At 42.0% G+C, this 27,893-nt stretch overlaps 3 protein-coding genes across 3 annotated transcripts; 2 read left to right on the forward strand and 1 right to left on the reverse strand.

Annotated features, from left to right (window-relative positions):
- Positions 1-111: 111 nt before the first annotated feature.
- Positions 112-1,648, reverse strand: ankrd9 (ankyrin repeat domain 9). Its single transcript, XM_063183720.1, has one exon. The coding sequence runs from the start codon at positions 1,215-1,217 to the stop codon at positions 342-344; it is 876 nt and encodes a 291-aa protein (XP_063039790.1). The 5' UTR covers positions 1,218-1,648; the 3' UTR covers positions 112-341.
- A 6,280-nt stretch (positions 1,649-7,928) lies between these two features.
- On the forward strand, positions 7,929-9,912 carry LOC134435007 (beta-microseminoprotein J1-like). The gene is made up of 4 exons (XM_063183723.1): positions 7,929-8,032; positions 8,297-8,381; positions 9,307-9,424; positions 9,726-9,912. Exons 1-4 carry the CDS (start codon positions 8,030-8,032, stop codon positions 9,856-9,858), a joined length of 339 nt encoding a protein of 112 aa, XP_063039793.1. The 5' UTR covers positions 7,929-8,029; the 3' UTR covers positions 9,859-9,912.
- Positions 9,913-11,568: 1,656 nt separating this feature from the next.
- rcor1 (REST corepressor 1) lies at positions 11,569-27,814 on the forward strand. Its single transcript, XM_063183724.1, has 13 exons — positions 11,569-12,336; positions 12,443-12,502; positions 12,992-13,072; positions 13,267-13,319; positions 14,463-14,624; positions 18,543-18,661; positions 19,577-19,655; positions 19,995-20,045; positions 21,238-21,441; positions 22,404-22,481; positions 22,682-22,739; positions 23,403-23,740; positions 24,731-27,814. Exons 1-13 carry the CDS (start codon positions 12,180-12,182, stop codon positions 24,770-24,772), a joined length of 1,482 nt encoding a protein of 493 aa, XP_063039794.1. The 5' UTR covers positions 11,569-12,179; the 3' UTR covers positions 24,773-27,814.
- The last annotated feature ends 79 nt before the right edge of the window (positions 27,815-27,893 follow it).

Raw genomic sequence — 27,893 nt, forward strand, 5'->3', positions numbered from 1 at the left:
CTGCCTAGCAGGTCACCAATGCATAAATAAGCCACCTGAGGTTGATTTCTTTTTAAAGGAATTTTGCAATGCAGTTGTGCATACTTTAATACAGCTGGGTGTTTGGCCCAGAAATGACAAAGGGAAAGGCTTTTTTAAAAGAAAATGTCTTCATTTTAATTTAATACACTATTTAATTTATACACTGTACATGACTTCAATGCGTGTCCTCATATGTAGTGCAATGAACTATTTTCACAGTAGGTTTTTAGAACAGCTATATACAGCATCAATATCTCAGTCCACTATTTACACAGTAGCAGTCCACTCTGTATTGGAGTGTTTTGGAGGGAAACATGAGTCTATGCCACATTCTGCTGCTGGTGCAGCCTGAAGTCTAGTGGCTTGAGGAAATCTGGCAGCGAGTCCAGCTGAGCTGGTGGGATGGATCGCATCATCTTCTGCATGGCTTGAACGAAGAGGGACGGAGGGGCCGTTCCCGCCAGCCAGTGGAACGCCTGATCGCCCAGGAGCGCCTGCCACTGCAGTGCGTTCGCCTGCAGCTGGCTCTTCATTCGGAAGCGCATCTCTGGCATGAAGAGGATGAGGTAGCCCAGGCAGACGTGTTTCCGCCTCATGTCGAAGTCACTCTGGCATATCTGATTCAGGAGGCAGTCCAAAGCGGTGTCACCAGAGCGGTCCGTCACATAAGGGCATGCGCCATGCCCTAGCAACAGGATCAAACACTCGGGACGCACCAGGTCGCAGGCCAGCTGCAGTGCGGTCTTGCCTCCGTCGATGTGGACGCAGCCGTGTCTGTTCAGATAGCTCTGTCTCTCCACTTCGCCGAAGTCCCTGACACAGTCCATGATCATTTTCAGGATTTTGACTCGGTTGTAGCGAATGGCTATGTTTAGGTGCGGAGTAGTGGACGCTTGGCAGCAGCAGAAGCTTCTGCTGGGCATCTCCAGCGCGCGGACAGAGTGGCGATTGAGGAGATATCTCGCGTACTGCTGATGGTCATGCACCAGCGCATACAATAGAGCCTCGCACGGGGAGTAAGCGCACGCCCGTCCATCGTCCTCCCAGTGAAACACCTCCATTGTCCTCATATCCTCCAGCACCCATACCGGTAACAAGTCCCTGACGGCTTGGTAAAACGCGAATGATGTTCTTTGACACTGCTTTTCGGATTTGTAATCCGCGCGGCTGTCATACATTCCCAGGTCGAGAGGCATGGCTAAAGTGGATATCTGAAGTCTCCACTATATGAAATTGCAAACATGCAAGCTGCACTTTTTTTGCAAAGGAACGCCACTTGTCGATTTGCCGTCAACTTGCACTATCGAGCAGATATGTTTACATAAAGTAACCACATTCAGTAAATTTCGATTCTAAATCCACCAGATGGATCTCAGTGTTTTCCAGTAAGCCTGTGGAGTTAATTTCTCGGTTCGAATAAAAAAAAAACCGTGGCAACAGCTTTCGATGAACGCGGTCTAAGGTTGCCAAACTGCTCAGGCTGTGTTTTGGTTGCCCGTTGACTCAATAACAAATGTCATCGAATTGCTCGCCTTTCGCCAGGAAACGAGCTTCCTTCAAACCCCAAAACAAACTCCATCGCCACTTTATATATTAGCAGTCGATATGACGTCCAGGGAACTCCCAGTACGGCCGTCCCAGTTGGTTCCCTCTTGTCGCATCGAGCCTCGTTATTGGCCACGGCGCATTTCTATGTCCAGTTGCGTCATAGGAGTACAAAGTACCCTCAACTTTTTTCCATATTTGTTGCGGACGCCGTGTGAGCGCGCGCAACGAGTTCGTCTCGCGCATAGAGTACATTCAGATCAGGACGCGTGTTTAGTGGTGGGTCACCGGCCCAGTTATGTAATTTGGCGCAGTTCGAGTAGTGTGCTGCAAGCTGAGAAAGAGCACAGCGTCAATTTACACACGCGCTGCTGCCACCGCGCTATTGAGGACAGTGTTATTATTTATAAGGCGACAACAGCCTGCTGTTGATGGGGATTCGCGAGGTGTAATAACAGGTGTTATTATGAAATGTCAAATGGCATGTTCAAAAGAATGGGGACACACACTACTGTACCATTCTGTGCTGACCCATTTTTAGTCTAAGGTCAAAGAAAAAAACCTGCAGAATCCATCCACAATTCCCTTTTCTATATATTACAAATGCAGAAACATAGTCCTACACAATATTCTGCTTTAATCAATCACCTCTTTTTCTGTTTCTGTAGCCCGTTTAAATGATACCATGTCTGATATACAATGGCAAACTGCAGCCTTTTCAATATATGTTTTTTTGTATTCAGAGATACTTTTTTAATAACTTTGGATTTCTTTTGAATTAGGTTACTGTATGACATTTGCACATTTCGGATGCAAAGTGCATGGGGGCCGCTAGGGGGGGGGGAAGGGGTACAGATTCTAAGGGCCCAAGCACTGAGAGGGGCCCTTAAGGGGGCCTAAGCACTGAGAGGGGCCCTTAAGGGGGCCCAAAATTTGAATCTTTCATGGGGCCCAACATTTCTGGCAGCGCCCCTGGCAAAGTGCATGTCCCTTTTTTTTCCTACAGTAATCTTCACTTGCAGATGTTGTAAATGATTAGTTTGATTTTAACATATCATTTATAATGTGTCACATGGAGCTTATGGATGGTAAGGACTAGTATGCAGCCACTCAAACTAATTTCTTCTCCTCTCTACAGGCTGCCTGGCCCAGAATTCTTTGCAGGCCCGCTAACTGGGGAAATGGGACTAACGAGTCAGTTGTCCTGAGCGACTAACAGATCAGTTGTCCTGGGCCCAGGACCCAGGGCACCTCCCAAAATTCAATGACCAAAAAGATGACACGAAAAAATGACACTGTCAAAATCCCTTTTGAGTGGGCCCCTGCCCGACAGTTTGAAGAGTCCCTCTTTGCCTAGGGATAAGGGCCCCCAAATACCTTGAAACGGCCCTGCATTTAGATGATTTTTGTCCTGGGCCTAGTCAAGGATGCTAGTGGCATGGGCATGTATAGGCCAACATCATCATACATCTACACCAGCTATGGTCTGCGGCCATGCACAGAGGCCAAATGTGAAGATGTGTATCCGTGACAGGCAAGTCGATGCAAAGATGCAGGTCCACAAGAAGGATTTTGTGCAAAAGTTGAGGGTTATTTTTATTTTTCCAAAGCCCAGAGCCGTGCACTTATTTACAGTGAGATAAACTAAAGTCCAAAAAGCAAATAAACAAATAATGACACGAGGGTCAAAAGAAAAAGAAAATTAACTAACAAAAGCTAACGCAACAAATGTTAAATCAAATACCTTATGCAATAAAGTGACTCACTGTACTGATTATGATATCTGAGGCCCCACTGACAATTAGTGTGCACTCAATCCTGTCTGTGGTACTTCATCTGCCCAGAAGGGGGCCCTATTTCACCTCCTCTGACTTGGGGCCCCAGAACTTTTTTTGTCGTTTTCAGTCAACTAAAAGCATTTTGTTCAAAAGTGATACCCATGGTTATATTCTGATGCTGAGAAATAACACAGAATTTCGAGATTTTTTTAGGGAAAATGCTTAGCCTATGTTAAAGCCAACTCAGTGTTCATTGCGTAGGTCTATGTGCTTCTTTTCCCTGAAGGGGCCGTACATGAAACTTGGGTTTGTGGGTTACTGTTTGTTATACTGTATGTGTGGTTGGATTGATGTGATTCATATGAATCAGGACAATTAGGACTGGGGATTCTGAATCGATTCGATTGATTGATAAACACACATGATATGAAAAGGACCCAGACTGTACCGTTATTAGCAGTTGTTGTGGAGATTCCTGCAAAGAGTTCCTTCCTGCAAAACTTGTTGGAAGTTTGACATGTTTTCATTTCATTTTGGCCAGCAGATTTTAGATTTTAGCAGTGCAGAAGAATAAGAACAATCAAGCTCATGAAAAACACCTGAATTTAGAGCTGAACGTTGTGCATGATGGGTAGGAAATTTGTCAGGCCTGACCAAAAGCTGTGCCAAGATGTGTCACATGTCATAATGAGCTATAAACTGAGCAAGGTGCTTGTGAACAAGTTTTCAGGACTTCTTCTTACACACGACACACGACCCCCACCCCCCCCAAAAAAAAAACACACACACACACACACACACACACACACACACACACACACACACACACACACACACACACACACACACACACACACACACACACACACACACACACACACACACACACACTTTTATGTTATCTGACATCTGATCTGCAACGTAAATCAGACATGTAGTAGCTAGCTCAATCTCATAATGACTTACTTACTTAGTCCTTGCTGTGCTTTTTTTACTCTATACAGGCTTGGCTTATGTGTGAAATGTTAAATAAATTAACAAAAGCTGAAACATCTAGGCCTACATGCATTTTACTCGAGGAACGTCATTATTACACTCATTATTACTGCGTGAGCAAAATAAAAAAGGCTCGCAAAGTGAGTGAAATAAGAACAAAAATCGATGAATCAATTAATAACAATTAATCGATTCTCTTGTGGGCGAATCAATTAATCAAATCCCCGGCTGTATCGATGCATCGATACAAAACAATTATTTACACTGCTATTTGTAACATGTAGATTCACAGTACAAAGTTGAACATACAGTCAAATTAGAGCTGTGTGTGTGTGTGTGTGTGTGTGTGTGTGTGTGTGTGTGTGTGTGTGTGTGTGTGTGTGTGTGTGTGTGTGTGTGTGTGTGTGTGTGTGTGTGTGTGTGTGTGTGTGTGTGTGTGTGTGTGTGTGTGTGTGTGTGTGTGTTAAACTGACTTTGCAGGTTCACAATGAGATCAGGGGACATGAGAACAGTTTGGGGAAATGATTTGCACTTATGGGGATAAGAGGAAGTTGATGATGTTGCTCCTATTGAGTGTTGCCCACCCATGAAAGCATTTTTAAAGTTTTTAGTTTAAAGTTTTTTAGTTTTTAACACAAACACCACCCCAAACCCAAGGCACATTCAAAACAAATAAATAAACACATACAAATAATAATAATAAAATAAATTGAAAAACAAATGTTAAAATAAACAAATAAATTTCGGATCCCCACCGCATCCCAGCCCTCCACTACAACATTATCTTCTAAAAAGTCCCAAATATATCCCAGATCCTCCAAAATGTATCTAGTTTCCCTTTAGAGGTAAAACTAATTTTCTCCAAAGCAAAACAAAAACACATTCCCCTCCACCACTGCGCTGACCCACAGGATGCCTCTGTCTTCCATTCCCTGGCCAAACAACTTGAAAGCATTTCAATGGCCCATGCTCTTCTCAATAGACAGAATCTCTTGCCATCTCTCACCAGTCAGTCGGAACAGCACCATCAGAGTGGTGTGATATTGGTGGTGTGTTTATAATGTGTTCAGGTCCCCGCGCGTGTGTCTGTGTGTGTTTGTCTTATATATGATCCAGTACAGACAATTTTAAATGTTCTTGATTTATTCCAAACACCACACCCTTTTTTCCCCTTCTTTTAAACATCAATTTACAGATAGGGCATTTGTCCTGTTTATAGTTTATAATCCCATAGCGATCAGTTTTCAGTTTATAATCCCTATAGCTAGCTAAAGCAAGATGTTTTGTATTGTTTATCCTCACAGAGTACCCACACAAAAATATTTCCTGATGACTGTGAGGAGGTTCATGACGAGACAATCTGCAGATGGCACTGTATGTAGTTAAGAAGAGCGGTCCATCCAATGAACGTGACATTTTTTGAAAAGTTGGAAAGTCAAAACTATCAACAAAAGAAAGTAAGCATATACATATAAACATACACATTGGTGCAAACGGCATACATATAATGCAATACATTATCTTACAAGGAATTTGTGTTTCACAAGAACTCTCAAATGTATGTTTCTATCACCAAATAAGCTGGAAACATAATAATAATAATAATACAACAACAACAATAATAACCATAATATAGGCCTACTGCAAATAATTGTTGTTGTTGTTGTTGTTATTATTATTAGTCTTCTATATTACAACTACTACTAGTAGTAGTACCGGTAATAGTAGTAGTAGGCCTTAGTCCTATGCACAGGAAGAAGTAGGCCTAATTTCCATTCCCATTTTCTGTCGCATAATTTTTGTACAAGTAAACATATCTTGGCTATTGTTTACATACTATAGGCCTACAGTAGCCTAAACAATATAGTGCCTTACATGGCCACAATGCTGCAGTGTAGTAAACAGTTGGTAGATCTGTCCACCTAGTGGAGAACAGCAAGCAACACATCACCAATATGTTGCATGCGGATTGTTTTTATAAGGTTAATCTTAGAATGTTGAAAATGTTGTTTGAGTTATATAGCACAAGGATTTTTTTTAACTTAATAATTGACACGTTAGTGTACATTTTCATGAAAAGTATATATATAAGTAAGTGTACTTCTAATCTAATCTAAAATCTAATTTCAAACTAAAATCATCAGTTAAAGTCACTGTTTTTTTGTTGAACCCCCTAGTCACCTAGCTAGTAGATAGTGAACCCGGGGTCATCCCTATGTTCCCTATGGGTCATCCCTATGTTCCCCTGGTTGCGGGGAACATAGGACCCTTTAAAAAAAAAAAAAAAAAGGGTTCTATGTTCCCCGCTGCTTCCAAGTAGACTGCTGCCGCCTGGCAAAGCGCAGGTTGTTGTTGCACCTGTGACAGGTTAGGTTTAGGGATAGTTTTGGTCAGGGCACAAATTTAAAACTCAGAAACATTGCATTACTGACAGATTACGTTTAGGGATGGTTTTGGGAAGGGCACAATTTGAAATCTCAGAAACATTGCATCACTGGTGAAGTTCAGGGATATTTTTGGGAAGGGTTAGATACAATGAGAGCGTACCTATGTTCCCCAGGTCCTATGTTCCCCGGGTCCTATGTTCCCCTGTCTTTGTATGGGAGAGGGGAACATAGGACCCTTTTTCTAAAAAAGGGTTCTATGTTCCCCGCATTGTATGTTTCCAAGTTTTCAAATTGTGCCCTTCCCAAAACCATCCCTAAACCTAACCTGTCAGAAATGCAATGTTTCTGAGTTGTACATTTGTGCCCTGACCAAAACTATCCCTAAATCTAACCTGTCAGAGGTGCAACAACAACCTGTGCTTTGCCATGCGTCAGCAGTCTACTTGGAAGCAGCGGGGAACATAGAACCCTTTTTTTTTTAAATGTCCTAAGTTCCCCGCATTGTATGTTTCTGATTTTTCAAATTGTGCCCTTCCCAAAACCATCCCTAAACCTAACCTGTCGTAATGCAATGTTTCTGAGTGTTCAATTTGGGCCCTGAACAAAACTATCCCTAACCCTGCACTTTGCCATTTGCCAGCAGTCTACTTTGAAGCAGTGGGGAACATAGAACCCTTTTTTGAAAAAAAGGGTCCTATGTTCTTCGGTAGAGAGGAAGATTCCAACAAAATATTCACTCCATTCCATCAACAATATCCATTTTGCCCAGCATGCCAATCACTGGACATAATTTACCTATATCTTTTATTTTTTTTAATCTAGCAACAGCAGACTTCAGCTGAAATACTTTACAGTTAGAGTGTTGCTCTTCTGACTTCACGATCACGACTGCCTCCACATACAAGAAAAGGCAGAGTTATCTGAAGTATCGAAGGTGCTGTTTCCACATAGCAGTTTTAAAGTCCACATATCAAAAATCTGGCTTTAAAAATATCCCATTTATGTGGCTGAAATGCACCTGCTGCAATGGAGTTTTTATTTGTATGTTTCCACCTAAGAAAAAAATATCCACATTTAAAAATATCAAGCTACGTGGAAACAGCACCTTAGATGAAACATACCACACCTGTTCCACTTTAAGTTTTCCTGCCAACTCTTAATTGGGCACCTGATCTCAATGCCCAGCTGGCCATGTGTTCAATTACTCTGTGTATAATTACAGACTCATGCCTAGCTCTACACACAACTCAGAATCTCTTGCACCAATTGGAGTAACTAGAGCTCTGACTCAACTTTCACAACATGGTAAGTTTTGTTATGATGGTCTTTCTTGAGGCTTACTTTCCAGACTACCAATGAGGCGTTGAACATTTACTGCCACATTTAGCCATTATGCTGCAAAGTGCTGAAACCAGTTTCCTAAAACTTTTGGAATTAGAATAGCCTTTTCAGTGGCATGTTTTTTTGTTTGCTTACTTTTTTAAGCTTTTTTCATCTGCCTCTCACTTTATTTTCATTAGCCCGATTGTGTATGATGTGCTATACCAGGTGTTTCTTTTACATGTTGAGGTCCCTGTAGTACTGCTGGTGATGCTGTCTATGCTGCCCTCCATGGCTCAGGGTGCATGCACAATGGGCGGTGGGCCGAAACCAGGTAAGTAAAATGAAAACCAACTAACAATGGTATACATCTACATGATGGGTTTAATTACAAATCAGAATCAAATAGTTCAGTTAGGTTTTTTTTACATTGCACCTTCATTTAATTCTAAATTGTGATGTGTTTACATGATGTATTTTAAGAGGAATTAAGTTTTACTCTTGATTAAATGTCCCATGTGACTGTCTCAAACTCATTTCGGTGGGTTTTTACCAATATGCAGACAGGCAGTTACCTGGGCCCCATGAAAACCATGCCATGCCATCAAAAATAATTCAAGAGGGCCATGTCTTTATTTTGCCTAGGGCCCAAAAATGAGTATAGACCCCCATCACTGAATTCAGTGGTTTGATTTTTGCCCAATCTCTAATGGAAAGCCTTTGAAATGATGCACAATGGAATTAGATCCCTTCAAGGAGCACCAAAGACACAAATGATGTAAGCCACTAAGCCTACTAATGAATTCTGCTGTAAAAGGTAGGCCTATACACAGACTGTGCATCTGTGATGAAAATGATACGGCTTAATGTAAACGGTCTGTAAGAATGCAGACACACTAGATGGCTACAGACTGAGTTCAGTTGTTGTGCCACTTGGTAGCGGTCAGTATAGCCCATTAGTCCTAGTGATTCCAAATTGTGGTCAACATGGATGTCGATGCAAGGACTTCAGAGTTTGCAGTGGTACAGCTGGTGTCACGGTGCATGTGTGTCCAGTCCAAATTGAGTACAGTGGCAAGCAGCATACTGAGTGGTAGAGGTAGTGCAAATGTAAGCTCTCGGTGCAAATCAGAGTTGACATATGGTGACTGCTTGGGAAAGCCCATCTTTGTTCTGCCTGATAGACCCAGCTCTCTGTCTGTCTCTCTCTCTGTCTGTGTCTCTCTGTCTCTCTGTCTCTGTCTCTCTCTCTCTCTCAGTATTGGTGAAGGTCTGCAGGGGTTCAGATAATCTTCTTCATGAGGTAGGCACCAAATGGCGAACCAAGGATTGCAAGGACTGTACGTGCTCTTCACATGGAATGAGTTGCTGCGACGTGTAAGTTTATTTGGACCACTCTTCAGATGCCATCTTTCCTCCACAAATTCCTTTTCAGGTGTTTAGCTGAATATATCTTACGGTCAGTAATGGCTCTTAAAGTAAGACTGTGCTTTTTTGAGGGAGGGTTAGGCATTTAAGATGTAGTCTGTATGCAATAAGACAATTTTCCACTTTCAATCATCAAAGGAGTGATTTTAGTTTTGTTATAAATTATCCTAAATGAATGGAATTGTTATTGTGGGTTAAGGTACATGTTAGCTTGTCTGCAACAGTTTGTGATTGTGTGTTTGTCTTCTAGTGGGGCCACGTCAATCACCTTTCCTGACCACTGTGTGGAGGTGTATGACAAGAAGAATTGCAGACGGTATGCAGTTGAGAGGGATGATCTATCTACTGAATGCAAGGGTCCAGTTATAGCAGTTGGAAAGTGATGTATATTATAAACAATGGGTGAAGGATGCAATAAAAACAAAACATGTAATGAATGGTCTGTGCAAATTCATTTCAAAACTAATTCTTATTCAGTAATTTATTTATAACATGGAAGATGACTTTTGGGAGCCTGGTCTGGTAACTCACAAGAGAGGACAGAGCAGACTCTACTCTCTGAGGGAGCCGAGATCCTTCAATGTCTGCAACAGACTCCTACAGATGTTTTACCATGGCCAGTCTGCTCTCCTATGCTGTGGCATGCTGGGGTGGTAGTATCAGGAAGAGAGCTGCTGGACGCCTTGACGGGCTGGTGAGGAAAGCTGAGTCTGTTGTAGGCACAGAACTGGATGCTCTCACTACCACAGCTGAGAGGAGAACTCTGAGCAGATTGGACTCTATTGGGCAACCACAAGCACCCCCTGTACCCAGTCTTTGATAACCAGAGAAGGCTGTTCGGTTACAGACTGCGCCATCTCCTGCAGGACAGACGGAGGTCCTTTTTATACCTAGGGCCATCCAGCTATTCAACATCACACAGAAGGACACAGATCACCATAGGTGACTGGACTGCATAAACAAACCCCCACTCCTGCACACTTTATCTGCATGCTTTCTGTGCTTCTACCTCTTATCCTTTGCCTTCTTTTCACTTGGAATCTGTACACTGCTCAAAACAATGGACATTGTACTATGCAGAGAGACTTCTGACACTCTGGACACTTTGTTGGTCACTGTCTTGGCGTCGTTGCGCCACTCGGCTAAGGCACATGTGACTCTGTGGACACTTTATAATTTGGTGTGTGTGGGAGAGTGAGCTGCCTTGGCTAAATGTAAGAGTGAGCTATAAATGGTTAATTTGTGTACGGATGTGTGCAATGATGTCTAGTGGGTAATGTCTTTTGTATTTATGTAGGCCCTATGTATGCTTGACACCTTAATTTCCCCCTGGGATCAATAAATTATAGGCCTACTCTTGCAAAGTGCATGGTGTTGGTTGCTTCCAATTCAGTGTTCAGTTTTGTACAAATGCAAGTGATTTGTCTTTATTGGCTATTGATTAAATTGAACAGCTTAAGCTCACTGCCAAAATATGTCAGTGCCGTTGATAAATCATAAGGATATTAAAAGTGGGGGCTGGGGGCCGTGAGTGGGGCGCGGAAAATTGAAAAGTAGGCTCATAGCAAGATAATGTACACCAAAATAAACCAAAAACAAGGTTCCCATTGGTTAACTACATATCCTGATGCACAGGCCTAGAGTTGTAAAAGGGGTTGCACAGGAAACATAGGCTAGTGCGTGCAGCAAGACCAAAGAGGGGCCTGGCTGGAAAGTGGGCTTCTCATGGTAAAGGTTGAGAACCCCTGCCATAAGGTATAGGCTACTTTTTATGTCGACAAAACCAGAGCCCTTAAGTAAAAAACATTAAATGCAATTGTGTTGCTTTCTTTTGAGGGGAAGAAGAATAAATGGACACCCTTATTTTACAATATTTTTTATAGGTAGGCTACACATTTTGAAGTGCCTTTTTTAATTTCAAGATAAATGCCACTACCTTTTTGTTCTGTTTCTCATTTATTTCAGAGTTTAGCAGCTACTTTAAAAGTGTCGTTGTTGAACTCCCAATACTAGGTGTGATCTCTCCTCCACGGATTAGGTGCATGGGCAAAACCGATTGGTCTGCCATTCATTTGGATGCATGGTCCTCACAGAACTCAACTGAAGTTGCAAGTTAGTGTTGCATTGTAACGCGAGCTAGCAAACGATTCTTTCCGAAGATTCTATCCAAGCCTTCTATCAAGACTTCCGTCCATCTCTACCGGGGTGCAAGTCGCTGTGCATCGTGTACACATGTGTTGTTAGTAATATTCAAGGAGCCGAAGATTTAAGCTGAAATACTTACCAGCTTGATTACTTCTGTTTCGCGAGCTAACTTCCATCCAACTAACCTTAGCTGGATGCCTGGATGGCTAGTAGCTACTGTTAGCCACACAGCTAGCTGACGTTAGCTATTTGGTGTGGTTCCCTGTGCTAGCCGTAACGTTATAAGATTTGCATTAGCCAGTCTGTCGGGCAGGTGTCCAAAATACACTGTGTGTGATGTCAAGTGAGAAACGTGTGTCAGCCAGGTAACTCGATGCTTCCGTGTTATTTTTGATGCATTTAGGTAACTATATATTATTTGTGACCTGCCCGTTGAACGTGAATAGTCGGCTAGCCTAGCCAGCAAAGTGCCACTGCTACTTGTCAGCCAATTAGCTGCTGTTAGCTAGGGAACCCAAATCTGTTGAGTTTCATAGCTCGCTGACGTTTAGTTGCGAAAATGCCTGCCATGCTCGATAAGGGCACCGCCGAGATGTCTGGCAAAAGAAGGGGTAGGAACTCTGTGAGCAACCCGGCCAAAAGTTTCACCGCGAATGGGAACAGTAACAATTCATGGGAAGAAGGAAGTTCTGGATCTTCAAGTGATGATGAACATGGTAGGTCATTAGCCATGGTGGTAGCCTCGGTACTACTCAGCAAGTTAACGTAGTTGGATGCGATCACTTATTTATTTCTGCAATTTACTGTCATTTTTGCGAGCAGGTGCAGGGGGCATGCGAGTTGGTACCCAATATCAAGCCAATGTTCCAGACTATGATCCAGGTAAGTGACACCCAACTATCCACAACAATCGTCAAAGCAGGTTAGAAGTCATGGTAGCCTCAAACCGTTGTTGCATGCAGCCTGCTGAGCATCCGGATTTAGCAAAGCAACCCGTGCACACGAAGTTTTAAACCCTTAAGTTTTTTCCAAGAGCCTCCATAAGCCTCATTAAAGCTTTTCAACTGAGTTTGTAATAGGTTTTGTGGGTAATACGTTCTTTATAATGATATGGACTATCGACATTGTATCGCCAGTTTGTTTTTTTAAGATTATGGTATCACTTTGTTTCCATATGTATATTCTAGAACGAATGTGATCCCAACGTGACAAATACGCCTTTAGGAAGTGCAAGCGTCATCTTCAAGCTTCATCGAGCTTAATCAATAAATTCGTGTGTTTAGCATGATTATTTTTTCCAATGCCCTCCGAGGCTAGACTATCTATCAGTTCCTGTTTTCATCACAAGCATGTGGTCTGGTCTCTCTTCAGAGGTGGCGAAGGCCAGTCAAGAGAGGGACAATCTCGGCATGCTGGTGTGGTTTCCTAATCAGAACTTGGCCGAAGCGAAACGTAAGTTTTCTAGAGTTTGTATTTGTCACCGATTTGTTATTGTTTTAAGTTCTGTGCATATTTAAATCTATTATTATTATTAATAATTATGGTAACAATAACAATTGAAACTTTGACAGGGTTTTATTGCCTGCTCATGGATGAACACTGAGTTATGATGTTGAAATTGAGAAATGCCTTTTTTTTATTCACAGTGGATGAGTACATTGTCATTGCCAAAGAGAAGCATGGGTACAATATGGAGCAGGTACGCTTGATGTGTTTTTTTGTTTTTGTCTTTGGAAATGACTGTTTGATCCGTATCTAATGTAGTAAGATTGGAATCACAGGCGGTTTGTGCAAAGAAAAAAAATATGGCTGAGAGATAAATATTTTTTTGCTGATATTCCTGGTCAGTTCACACACATCATTAGTCATAGCCCCATTTAATGCAAATACTGTTTAACCAGGCTAGTTCTGAGACCATGATATTAACAAGATGGCAGTGGGCAATTGCAATGGCGACAAGCAAAAAACTAAGTGTGTCGATGTCCTAGGGATTATAGCCTAGGATTGCATAGTGCATTTCATCATGTTTGGATTTGAAAGCTCCTGCTGTCTGTTAAATTGCAGTTTGTCAGAGTTAATTAACTAGGCGTGCTGTTGTATGTCCATGATTATTTCGCTTATGAATGGAGAGCATGCTGGGAGTTTTTTTGGCACTCTGTGAATCCATCTGTGCAGATAATTGGTGAACATCAAGTTCACAAAAAGTGGAAGAAAGTGCTTATTTTGTATTTATCCTGAGATTTTCCTCAAGGTTGTAAATGACCATAGACATGGTCTATGTTGTGAACTGAAATCACTTTGAACCATTAAAAAACAAAAAAAGAATTTAGTTCGATTCAGGAGGTTTTGAATCGATTCAGTCCAGTTCTACGATGCATTGCAATGCATTACATTTCTACTGAAAGGCAATACAAGCGGTCAGATACTGGACAACATTTTATTGGCTGTAGTGTGTGTGTATCAGTCCTGCAGTTTTCAGTGCTTTAATTTATGGTGTCTTTGCTCCAGAAATGCCTGTGGAAGTAATTGAAACTTGAAAAAATATGGCACACTGATTATGACATTTGCTGAATCGATTATTGAATTGTCCTAATCTATAATTAGATTATTGTTTACACCCCTTATTCTGTGTAATGCTTATTGGTGATTGCCAAAACTGGCCATTACGTCATTAGACATCGCAACCTTCTGAATAGGTTTTGAAGCTCCCAGTCAACAAAGCAACTGTGGTGTTTCTCTACACCTTTTGATCATCAAGCTGTTTGTCTTTGAAAGTGCTAACCCTTGGTGGGTTGTTTTTTTTGTGTGTGTGACATTTTTGGCTCTCTGTTCTTTTCCTAAGGCTCTCGGGATGCTCTTCTGGCACAAGCACAACATTGAAAAATCACTGGCAGACCTGCCAAACTTCACGCCTTTCCCTGACGAGTGGACGGTGGAGGACAAGGTGCTTTTCGAACAGGGTTTCAGCTTCCACGGCAAGACGTTTCACCGCATCCAGCAAATGGTGAGTGGAGTTCATCTCTCACCTCCCCATTTATACAAAATGCAGCATTGCCTTTACTCCACTACAAGAGCACACTTTTGAAGTGACATTTCACCAATTCTGGAAGTAAGCACATTTCACACCTCCCCATAAGTTAAAAAATTGGGGCGGCATGGCTGATCACTTTTTAATCGCCTTGTTACCATTGTAATTTTTCATATAATCTTTTATCAAATTTTATGGCAGTTTTAGCTTTTAGTCATTCAGTAGTATTGTCTTGATTATGAATTAATTTGATGAAATGTACATCTGCGAACTCCCAAGGTTCTTGTCTCTTTCGGTTTATGAGGGCTGTTATTTAGATTCACCTGGGTGTTGGGAATGGGATACCCCTCAAGTTTGTGGCATAGCCCTATTGGCAAGGTCTCCATTTCAGCTTTTATATTAACAGCCTGCATATTAAGGCAGACAGGTTTTCAATAAATGTTGCTTGCTTGTTCTCAAGCCACGATGTGATCCATTACGACCAACCTTCTTAAAAAAGCTTATCACTCACAGATAATTAAGTTGATTCTGATTTAAATGGGGAATCTTTGTCTGTCTAATATCTATTGGTGGCTATTAACGTTTGTAGTGGTTATTTCATTCATGTATTATTGTCTGCAAGCAGTTGTGCTTTTTGTAATGCTGTTTGACCCAATTTGAGCATGGGGTTTATTAAATTCCCAGGCCAGCTCATTTGTTGTTGCTTGGCGATGTGAAGTTAACCATTTCTTGACCTACTGTGAGTAGGAAATAGTCTTTGTGAGCTTTCGTTTTGGTCTATGGAATAATGTTGGATATTTCCCTGATCTTGTGGGTTTGGAAGCTGCTATCATCCTTGTTAGTATCATAACGGTAAATAGTCACTTATAATTCTCATAATGCACATAAATCAATTGTCATTTCTAGTGTTTTTAATAACTATGACGTGTTTGCTAAAGATATAACTCAGCCCGCTTGTCCCTTTTGTTCTCGTCGCCACAGAAAAGGAGCACAAGGGCATGACGAGTAGTTTTGCAGATAGCTCACTCTGTATTGAGGGATGTTGCACGCAGCTCCAAGTCAGCCCCCGAAGAACAATACAACGAAAACAATGCACATTTTGACAATGCCAGTGAGAATTTGCAGGCACAATGATAACTTCAGATAACGCGAGAGAGGGAGAGTGAAGGAGAGGTGTTGCAGGACCTGTGCACCCGTGTCTATTCAAAGTCAGTGCACTGCTGAGAGCAAGTGTCCCAGGGCGACTGCTTGACAAATACAACACTGATTGGTTTAGTCAGCAAAATTAGGATAAACATCCTGAAATTAGTTTTTGGAACTCTGGATTTCTGCTGTTCATTTGCTTCCTGGTTCGCAAGCTTTGCATTTTGGCTAGACAGAGACAACATAGTACAGGGTGTATACAGGGTTTTAAAAAGTATTAAAAGGTGATAAATTAAAAAGCCAAAATTTAATGGCCTTAAAAGTAGTACATTTGCTCAAAAGGTATTCTTTTTTGGAAAATGAGGTATTATTATTTTAGTTTTACCATTTTGACAAAAAAATGATTGATTCTGTATCTGAGGGCAGTATGAGGGCAGTCATGGGTACGCGGTTAGGGCGTCAGGTTGCCAACCTGCCAGGTTGGTGGGGGGAGTAATTAACCAGTGCTCTCCCCCATCCTCCTCCATGACGGAGGTACCCTGAGCAATGTACCGTCCCGCCGCACTGTTCCCTTTCGGGTGTCTTTTTTTGCAAAAAAGCTAAAGTGTAATGTAATGTTAAGGAGGTAGAAATGACAAAAGATGTCTTAATACTTGCATCAGAGTGTCGTGATGGTTGTAAAAAAAATCTAAAGGTAGTGAAAAAGGGTATTAAATGGTAGTAAAAACTTCAAGATTGGTGTATATACCCTGTAGTTACTTCTAACTAGAATCCTCTGCTACTGTACAGACCTGTCGACATTCAATACAATTCAGAAGACAACTGTTATCGTTATGACGAGGACTCTTTGCTCGTGTTATTAACTATGCCATGATGGCAAAAGACAGAGATGTACCTTGTGTTTTCATGGCCACTCCACCTATGGCCCAGCTTAAGAACTTTATTATGGTAAAACTTTTTTGAAAAAAGTTCCATTAATGTAGATGCAAATTTATAGAACATAGAACCTTGAGCTGTGCAATGTAGAAGAGGCTATAGTCAAATGACTCATTGAAGGATCAGGGTTTGTAAGCCATGTTAGGACCGTAACAGGCTCATTCTCAAGTGTGACACTGAGCTGATCTTAAAAATAATTGTTCCGCATGCACAATGATGTATTTACGTGGTGTAGCATTTGACACCGTCTTTGAGTGTCACAAATGGAGGCATTCGAAAGTCTATGTGCTAACCTATAGTCATAGTTCTTGCCGTCAAATTGACAAGAACAAGTCTTGTGGGGTAAGCAGTTATTGGTGGTTGCTTTTTCACCTTTTGCCTGTTGCCTTTTCTTCTTGCGATGAAGTCTGTTGTCTCTGGTGAGCGTTCTCTCTGGGCTCCAGATGTCTGAGGCATTCAAATCTGTTCTGAAGCCTGATTGGCTTTTAGATTTGCATAGTTTCAGAAATGTCATCTTTTCAGCAACAGCTCTGCATCTTGACACATGTCCAGGAGATGGGGCTGTAGTAGCAACAGAATAAACTGCTGTTGAGGTAACATTAAGTTACATACATTTTACTTAAATGTAAAGTTGATGGTCAACCTGAACCTCCTCAGCATTGAAATACAATTTCCATGAAGTTGTTAACTCAGTTTTGGAGGAAGTTGATGACTAAGTTGACTAAATGGTAAACTCAAACCCTAAAATGTGTTGTCTACTTTGTTTATTTTTCTGTGTGCAGGGAAAAACAAACTAAAAAAACCTTGTTCAATACTATAAACTCATGACAGATAGGGTAGGGTAAGGCAATTACCTCTGGTCAGACTCAAACCACATCACCCCAGGAAAATCTATTTAAAGATGAGCGTAATTTCTTGTTCCGTTTATTGAGGGTACTTTAACAATCTCAAGCCGGTCCGATATTTGCATATTTTAAGTGTATCGGTATCGGCCGATACGCGTGTGGTTTTGGCCGATAGGCAATATTTATTATTTTATGTCATTTGGGTTTTTTTTAAAAGCATCAAGACACTTTATTTGTTGCATAAATCCACAGATATAAATTCAATTAAGAGCATATCTGGTGCATGAAATGGGCTTTTTCCTTAAAGGGACACTGTGTGAGATTTTTAGTTGTTTATTTCCAGAATGCATGCTGCCCATTCAGTAATGTTTTTCATGAATACTTACCACCACCATCAAATTCTAAGCATTCATTATGACTGGGAGAATTGCCCTTTTCATACATGAAAAGGGGGATCTTCTCCATGGTCCGCCATTTTCAATTTCCAAAAATAGCCATTTTTGCTGCAAAAATGACTCTACTTGGACCATACTAGAAAATATTTGTTTATTACTTAGAAAACTTTCATGTGAAGATCAAATTTGGCAATTGGCAGCCCAGTTTCAATGAGCAGCATAGTTGCAGTACCGTTTTTGACCATTTCCTGCACAGTGTCCCTTTAAGCTTCTTCAGGACCAGCCTATTATTTCACTCATATTATATTTGAAGTGAGTTTCATTGCAATCCATTAGGTATAATTTTGGGAAATTGACAATTTTGCATTGGGCATTCCATTGCTTTGCATTGCAAAATGCATTTTATATAGGTTGAAAAAGTATGTTCTCAAAATATTTGAATGGCAAGAATTCACACATAGGTGGGGATAGGACAGCTGAACAGCCATTTCCAATAATAAAATGCAAAAGTCAAAAATGGTGGATACACCGTCTTGCAATGAAACTCATTTGTGTGCTCTGTTCTCTCTGCACAGCTGCCCGACAAGTCAATCGCCAGCCTGGTGCGATTCTACTACTCCTGGAAGAAGACGCGCAGCAAAACCAGCGTGATGGACCGTCACGCACGCAAGCAGAAGAGGGACAGAGAAGACAGGTTTGTTTGCCCTCCATGCAGAGCCTTCAGCTCATAATGTTTTCACAGCAAGAGAAGAAGAAATCCCCAGTGATATCTCAAGGCTTTTAGCCGGAATATGGTGGGCAAACTCCAGAAGGCTGGTTATTTACACCAGTATTTTTTTGTTTGGGTCATTATCACTGTATTTTTTTGCAAAATATCTATTGTATTGAGTTTTTTTCTTTCTTTCTTTCTTTTTTTCTCTTTATGTATTTATTTTTTATTATTTTTTCAAAGCTTATCCCCTTAGATATTGGTATGGACTAAAACCCATGTCTGACGGTATGAAGTGCTGAATTCATTTTATCCGTGTCACATTGGCCATACCCAACCATCACCCCACAACTGACATTGCTTGACATTTTGGTCAGAAATGGTACAAGCTTCCAGAAGTCAAGTTAATCCAATTATTAAAAAGGCTAAGACTTTATCATGACCCACCTCAGTGTGATCATGATCAATACATTACAGCGACTTCAGTACCCAGCTCAAACAGGCTGTGTTTTATCGCCACGACATGTAAAAACCATGAATTGATGCTCAATGTAGGTTTCTTTTGAGAGGTCTGCATACTTGAAATCCTTCTTTTTGTTAATTTTATTCCATGACATTTAAGTTTCGACCACTGAGGTTTTCAACTATCAAGAATCTGAAGAACTAGTCAAAATGTAGTTTTGGCATGGAAGTCCATTTCATGTGTGCAGACGTCTCAATCAAAAAACACTATCAGCCTTTTTCCCGCACCTTGACCAGGAATGTACACAATTTCCCGAATGATGCTCTTTAATAATCATGTTTCATGTGTTGTCAGTGATTATTTTTTTGAGAGTCTGTATTGCCATGCGATGTGTTTTGTTGACGGGGGGGGGCGCCATGTGTAATTTATGTTGACAGTGATGATGACGTGGAGGAGAACAGCTGCATCTCTCCAGGAGATACAGAGTACGAGCCCAGCAAGGAGGAGAGGAAGGAGGTACACACACACACACACACCATATACTCTATGAATCTGAGGCTAAGGGATTGCACTTGCACTCAGAATTCCACCCCCGAATGGAATGAGAGAGTTGAGATCTATGGCTGTAATAATCTTGGCAATCCGTCCTCACAAGCCATTTGGCTCAAATACTAGAAGGTTAAAACTTGCAATTATTTTTACAAATAATTCTGCTTAAATCTGTTTCTTGGTTGACTAACTGTAGTGAATGACCTAACCCAAAAAATACCTATTTAAAGAGGGTGTCTGGGTTGCCTGCTCTGGCTAAATCTGTTTTTGTTTTGTTTGTTTGTTTGTTTTCGTTTTTTTCTTCAGTTGGGGGCAGGACTTGAAAAATCAGAGTCAAAGGCATCCATCCTACAGAAGGTAAACTTTTCTCTCTCTCTCAAACACACACACACACACACACACACACACACACACACACACACACAGTCTGTAGCACTCCACTGTCACCCTTGCTGTACACCGTCTACCTTTGATGTCTTGTCTCCATGGTCTTCTGCATTTCTCTGCGATGCATGTGCTGCATGTCACCTCGCTGTCTCCTTCATGCCTCGGGGCCAAAAGGCACATATGTAAGCGAAAGCACAAATCTGTCAAGTGTAATTCCATATTGCTGGTATGTAAACAAAAGCGTATGTTTGGGGAATTTCCCCACTGTGAAATCCTAAACGGGTCTGTAAGAATGCGAGCGCACATACTGTTTTTTCTTTCTTTCTTTCTTTCTTTTTTTTGAAGAATGGCCGTACCACATTCCGACATGCTCACTAGGGGAAAGCACCGCTAGAGTCACTGTCACCTTTCTGTTATGCGACTGTCTTGATGCCTTTTCCCCCCTTCACTACTACTGACTGAAAAAAAATAGCATTGAGTGAAGTTTTGATAATTATTTTTTTTTAGGATGCATTGCCCAGACGTAGCATTAATTGAACATGTGCCAACGTCATTAGCAGAGGTGGCTGTACTACATTCTCATCACGGGGGAAACTACCGCCACCATTATCTCTTTTCCATACAAGGATCTTGCTGACTTTCATTTTCTTTTTGCTCTGCACTGGATGACAGAAAAAAGTAAATACTGAATTGAACTGAGTATGTGCCTATCAGAGGAGTCAAAAACCTTGTTCAGAAGTAAAAATTATGCCACAGTTTCCTTACAACACAGGTGACCTCGCAGAGTAACCCGTCTACCTGTCCCTGTGTACTCATTACAATCAGCTGATTGGATCAAATTTGTGGCAGGTTTTTTTTAACTTTCTGAACCTGGGATTGACACTCTGGTGCCAACTTGATTGAATATGTGCCAACGTGTGTTATGCCATGTAGTTCTAGCAGTGATGTACTGTAATATGTACCATCTTGATTCTACGTGTGCCTTGTCCTTCAGTCTGAGCTGTGTTAGAACATGTGCCCTCCTAGCATTGATGGAAACATTTACCCAGTCGTATAGTCCTTGCAGCGGTTGTATACTGTATGTGTCAATGTGTGCCCTGGCGTGTAACCCTAGGAGTGATTAAATGTGCCAATGTGTGCCCTGCTTGTGCCCCTTGTGTAGCCTGCCGGTTCGGGGGAGAAGTCGTCGCACCTGAAGAAGGAGACACCGGGCGCCACGGGCAAGAACCTGCACCGGGCCAAGAAGAAGCCGCCCAAGGGCATGCACCTGATCCAGCGCGACGTCACCGCCATGTCCACCAGCTCTCCCGCCGCCACCGGCGTCCTGCGTCAGCTCGACATGGAGCTGGTGGCCATCAAGCGACAGGTCTCTCCCACCTCTCTCTTTCTCATTCTCGTCGCCATGAAGCGGCAGGTCCCCATGTCATGCTTGTCATGCTTTTCTTGTTTGTCACAGTGGTCTTTTTTTGTGACCAATATTTTTTCCCTTTTATTGATGCATATTGACCAACAGAAATATTTGTTCTATTTATCTGAAACGCAGTACAGTATGCCATTTAACAACATAGTAGTTAACTCAATCTGAACATTAATGTCATCTTTGTCATGTCATTTTTACACAAGACATCAAAACTGGCAGATGTTGGCTCGATATTAAGCTCAGCAGTAATGACAACGATCAGTTGACCCTACCCTTAAAATGTCAATGTTGCATTGACTTTGGCTAAAAAATTACATTGTTCAACCTCTTTTGGATAAGTACTGTCTTATTCCGTGTAATTTATTTCAATATGGAACTACATTTGGCATCATGTAATGATGTGACGTCACTACCAGCAACTAAAAAGAAAAAGAAAAGATTCCAGACTGAAATGTAATGTAAAGGGACACTGTGTGAGATTTTTAGTTGTTTATTTCCAGAATTCATGCTGCCCATTCACTAATATTACCTTTTTCATGAATACTTACCACCACCATCAAGTTCTAAGTATTCATTATGACTGGAAAAATTGCACTTTTCATACATGAAAAGGGGGATCTTCTCCATTGTCCGCCATTTTGAATGTCCAAAAATAGCCATTTTTAGCTGCAAAAATGACTCTACTTGGACCATACTAGAAAATATTTGTTTATTACTGAGTAAACTTTCATGTAAATATCAAATTTGGCGATAGCCAACCCAGTTTCAATGAGCAGCATAATTGCAGTACCTTTTTTGACCATTTCCTGCACAGTGTCCCTTTAATGAAAAACAAGAAAAGTAGGCATGTTGCTTATGAGATTTCTACCCTGTTGTGACTCCTTTTTACTTGCGCTGCTCTCTCACAGATCCAGAGTATCAAGCAGGGCAACAGCGCTCTGAGAGAGAAACTCGATGCCGGAGTAGATGACTTCAGACCACCTGAGGTAAAAAAGCAGTGTTGTGTTTCACTCAGAATCCCCAACATCACCGTCATCCTCACAAGACTACAGACTAAAACTCCTCCCAACCTTGGACTTGCTTTGTACAAAACTATCCTTAACTAGTTTTGCTGGGGAGTTTTTCCCCTTTCTTCCTTCCCTCCCCCAAACTCTTAATCCAGCTTTGTGTTTTTTCTGTGTCTCAGGGAACACAGAAGTTCAACACCCGCTGGACAACAGAAGAGCAACTTCTTGCTGTTCAAGGTAAAATAATTACTCTTACACTGCAAACAGGCTGTGTAATGGTCATTCACAGCACATGAAGTCAACACACACACACACACACACGCACACACACACACACACACACACACACACACACACACACACACACACACACACACACACACACACACACACACACACACACACACACAGAGAGAGAGAGAGAGAGGTAGATGCAAGCTGTTGTGGCTTAACAGCTGGCAGTGTATCACAAAACAAGATGTGCATGAATATGGGAGGTTGTACGAAACAGATCAGTGCGTTAGGTTGTTGTGGTTGATTATGACAGAAATCCGTCAAAGATACTTAAAAAAACATCTATTTGTGTAATCTCAGTCATTTCAGTTCATATTTTATTTTGCTGGCATTTCCACACTACATATTCAATGTTTGTGTGATGGTGTGACAATCACTAGGGTTGTGGGTGTGCTCTAACAATAACGCCATATAGTCTGGGTTTGGTTAATTGATTACACTACATTAGATTTAATAACACCCCAGAAAGTCAGAGTTCTATTCCAGGTGGAGCAACTATTCCTCTTTGCCGCAGGCTGTATTGGGTGAACGTGCAACCTCCCAACTAGCTTAAAAACACTCATCGCTTCACTATTCCTGCCCCTGCCCCTCCCCGCTTCTCCGCAGCCATCCGCAAGTACGGCCGGGACATGCAGGCGGTGTCGGACGTGATCGGCAACAAGTCGGTGGTGCAGGTGAAGAACTTCCTGGTCAACTACCGGCGGCGCTTCAACCTGGACGAGGTGCTGCAGGAGTGGGAGGCGGAGCACGGCGTGCTAGAGGGAGACATGGCCGGCGCCACCCCCACCGCCACAGGGGCCAAGGGCGACAAGATGGAGGACGACAAAATGGAGGTCATCACCGCCGAGGACGCAGCAGCAGCCACCGCCGGTGCCGCCGACAACACCACCAGCACCACCACCACCACCACGCTCGCCTCCACTCCTCCTGAGGAACCGAAGAAGGTAACGTGCCGCAACTGAAGAGGAATGGAGGACTCTTGCTAGCGCGGCTAGCTGCTTACTGTGGTCGTAGATGCAGAACACTAGATGTCATATTAATAATACGGAACAATACAGTCAGCGGAAGTAATTGCAAATGGCATCTTTATAGTGCAATGCTTAATACCTTCCTTTAGCCAGCGCGCCTGGAACATTTTCACAGAAGCAGCAGCAACAACAATGAAACTAAACTTATGGATCCTGTGGGATTTGTCTCGTCCGGAGATTTAAAAAAAAAAAAAAAAAATCCCCCACAGCATGTTTATTTGAAGGGGTATAAGGTTGTCATGTAACTGGCATAAGAACGACATGACTCACATCCCATTACATTTAGCTGACTTTCATCCAAAGGGACAAAATTTAAAAACAGGGTATTGATTACAGTACCTGGAGCAGTGTGAGATTAAGGGCACTTCAGCCATGAAATGAGGTAGGGAGTGGAACGGTGGGCTATAAACTTGCAACCCTCCGATCTGAAGCCCAACTCCTTAACCACTAGGCTGCCCCAGATTGTTGTCATAATGTGTCTTTCGTTTTTGGAATGTTAAGTTTGGGTGTAATGAAAAACCGAATGACACATTTTGACAACATTCATGAACATTAATAATGTGACATTGATGTTTTCTACACAGTCATGATGAATGTAAACAGTCCCTGCTTTCACAATGCCTCTGCAGAGATGACAAATAGTTAAATACCAGGGGTTTGGTTTTTAGTTCTACCACAAACCACTAGGTGGCCTATTTCGAATTCCGAAGAAAGGAAATATTTACAGTCACACTGCTAAAATTAATAATAAAACAGGCAGATGGAATTCTTGCTGTGATAATCCCATCAATATTTCAGTTCTTGTTAGAAATAGTTTTTTCCTAATCTTTTGTTAAAATATGTGGCTGGAGGCTGAAATATGTGACTACATTGTGTGTGTGTGTGTCTTGTCTGTCTGTCTTGCAGGAGCCAGCAGCTGCAGAATCGCAGGCTCCCCAAGCCTCCTGAACCTGTTGAGCAATCAAGCCATCCATTCCTACGGAGCTACAGTTCACATGGATAAAACAAGAGAAGCCACAGAAATGAGAGAATGAGAGATGGATGCATCTCCTGACAAACCTGAGCTGGGCTGTATCTTCAAAAAAAAAAAAAAACATATACTGGATTTTCTCTTAACTTCCCTCACCCTCTCTGTATCTACCTGCTCCCCCCTTATCCCCACACAACCCCCTACCTGCCCCCCGCCGGGGGCCCTACCCCATGTTGCCATGGAGCCCTAGCAGCTGCATCTGCATGGAAATGGAAGATGGGGGGGGGTCAAAGACAAACAAGAAAAAAATCAAGAACTCCCAAACAGATGCAAAGTGCTTGGCACTCGACTCTTAACTTGTCTGTGCACTTTACCCCATGAGTGCCCACGCCACACACCACTTCTCCTCTCCTCCCCTACATACACGCTTCTGTCCAATATCCTAACCCCCATCCTCCCAAAGTGCTTGTGGCCTCCTGATAATTGATGACAGAAGTTAGGTGACATTAAGTCAGATGGCATAAGTTTAATTCAATATCTCACAAAAGTGCAATTGAAAGGTCATTGTCTCATTTACAAATCCCCCCCCCAAAAGTTGTTGTGGCTACGTTGACAGCGGGGGAAACTTTTGTTTCCTCCTCGGAGGTGGGGCGTCATGTGCAGTGCGAGGCCACAAACACAAGGTCGAGGACAGTAGTCAGGAAATTGGAAAGGGCCTCCACTTTCAAAGCTCTATACTCATTACCACACCCACCACCACCACCACCTTGCCTCACGCTCTGTGGTTTGCTCCAGACTCCTAAAAGACTTGTCTGTCCTTCCATGCCTGCCTTCTTCTCAGTTCGTTTCCCACAGAGATGGTTCTCTTGAAAAACACTCACTTCTGGAGTTTGGGGAAAGGTGGCATGTTCCGCTGTTTCCTCCATCAGCTCATCCTGTCTTTTGGTCACCCTGTTGTAGTGGTGGGGGTGATACTTCGCTATGTCTCTCATCTCATGTCTTCTCTTTTGGCCATCTTTCACATGTGGAATCTGAAGATGCCCACCCCCCTTTTAAGGCCCAAACATACCCTACGTGTGACATTACCGGTCCATGTGAAAAGATTCACACGTTCTACCCAATGGTTGAATACATGTTGAAGGTTGGAATGTACGTACAGAAATGCTGTATGTGATTTACCAAACACAGGGTATGTATGGGCCTATAGATTGGCCATGTGTGTCTTACCAGCAACCTCCCCTACGTGTCTCTTCTCCAAATTGCTCAAAATAAGCCTGTGCTGGTATTCTGAGTGTGGTGTTTGTAACTGGATCCGTTATGATTTTTGTTTTTGCTGTATGGTTTGCCATGAGCGTTCATCGTGGCACGAGTTATGCATTTCTCAGGCAGTCCGCAGTGCCTGTCAATTACGTATACACGATCTCTAAATTGTATTCAATATTTAATTCCTTATTTGAATGGGGTAATTAAGTTCCGACTGTAATTGGACTGTTGTGTACCCTCCGTGTTAATACCAGTGCGTAACATTTGAGTTATAAATAACTGTAACTTTATTCATGATGCTTTTATTTGTTTGTACCATGCCTCTAAAACTTTGCTCCCCCTTGGTGTCGGATATATTTATTGTGGATATGAGACTGCGGAAAAATCGTATGCCCGCGTTTTGTTTCCCACACACAGCTTTCCCAGTTAACAGCATTCCTTAGATGATTGCTTCAACCGGGCATGGGATCACAGTGGATGGAAGGGGGGGGCCCCCCCCCCCCCCCCCCTGAAATTGTCCCCCGACTCTTTAACCTCGTCTTTGTAATCTGATGGATCTCCAAGAACTTTATTGGCTGTTTATAATACAAGTTGAAACTGTGATGCTGTGGCCATAACCCCGGTTGCTGTTTCGGTGTGTGTGTCCAACCCCCTTTTGGTATTTTATTTTTCCAGATGATGATGATGACCTTTTTATGTATCATGTACAAACCAGTGGATTTCTATGTGGGAACATAGCGTTTCATGTAGACTAGTTTGGAAGGGAAGCAGAGGGCAGATGATGGTGGACCGAAGCTGAGGCCACCCATCTGCATTGGCATTCCCTCTCCACCACCACCACCCACTACCACCAACCATACAGTAGGCCCCCTAGGCCTTGATGTGTGCTGCTACCCAGACATGCATTCAAACACGCATTACGCCTATTGCTGAAACACATAGGAGACACACACCTATACACACCCTATGCACGTGTGTGCTCTTCATAAAGAATGATCACCATTCCCTTACCAAAATGCCACTCAAAAAAGCAGATCCTCTATACTTGCTAACTATGTTAAAAAAAAAAAAACAACCAAAGTATTTGAAAACATTTCCTTCCTGCTGTGGTGTTCGACCTATTTTTGTTTGTTTGTTTCAATTTTTTGTACTATGGACTGTTAAAACTTCAGATTTCAGATGGCTTAAAATTCCCTCCTTGAGTGCAGAGTCATCAGAAGTGGTTGACTTCGTCACCTGCTCGGCGCACTGAATAAAATTGTGTCGTGTTGAATTCCATGACTCATCTCCTCAGAGTTTTAGGCCGAGCTATCTACATGGCACAACAGGGCAGTGGGTTGAAAGATGTCATGACAGTTTTTTTTTCTCCTTTTCTTTCTTTTAATTGAATGGTTATGTGTTGATATGATCCTCCTTTATTATATGGCCTTCAAAAGCAGGGTTTATGTGTGCACACAAGAAGTATGCACTGTTGACTTTTTTTCCCTTTTGGGCCAGTTTTAATCATGTTTTATATTAACTTATTTTATTGTCTGCGTCATGTAAACTTAAATTCCCAACATAGGCTTTCCTTATTTTGCTGATCTGGTACTGCGTTGAGTTGTTTTTTTCTCCTTTTATTTTTTTCTCAAATAGTGGTTGTGAGAATATTCTGTGAATGTTTTGAATATGAATTTGTGAGGAAGAGAAACCATTGTAGTCATTATAATTCACTGAATTTTAATAGCCATGCAATAAATGTAAGGATTTACAGGGAAGTACTGGAGTATGGGATCTTTTGTTCATGTCTCTGTGCTCCTCTTCCACAGTCTTGTGAGTAGTCTGTGGTACATTCTT

The sequence above is a fragment of the Engraulis encrasicolus genome, chromosome 19, assembly GCF_034702125.1.
Source record: "Engraulis encrasicolus isolate BLACKSEA-1 chromosome 19, IST_EnEncr_1.0, whole genome shotgun sequence".
Classification (NCBI taxonomy): Eukaryota; Metazoa; Chordata; class Actinopteri; order Clupeiformes; family Engraulidae; genus Engraulis; species Engraulis encrasicolus.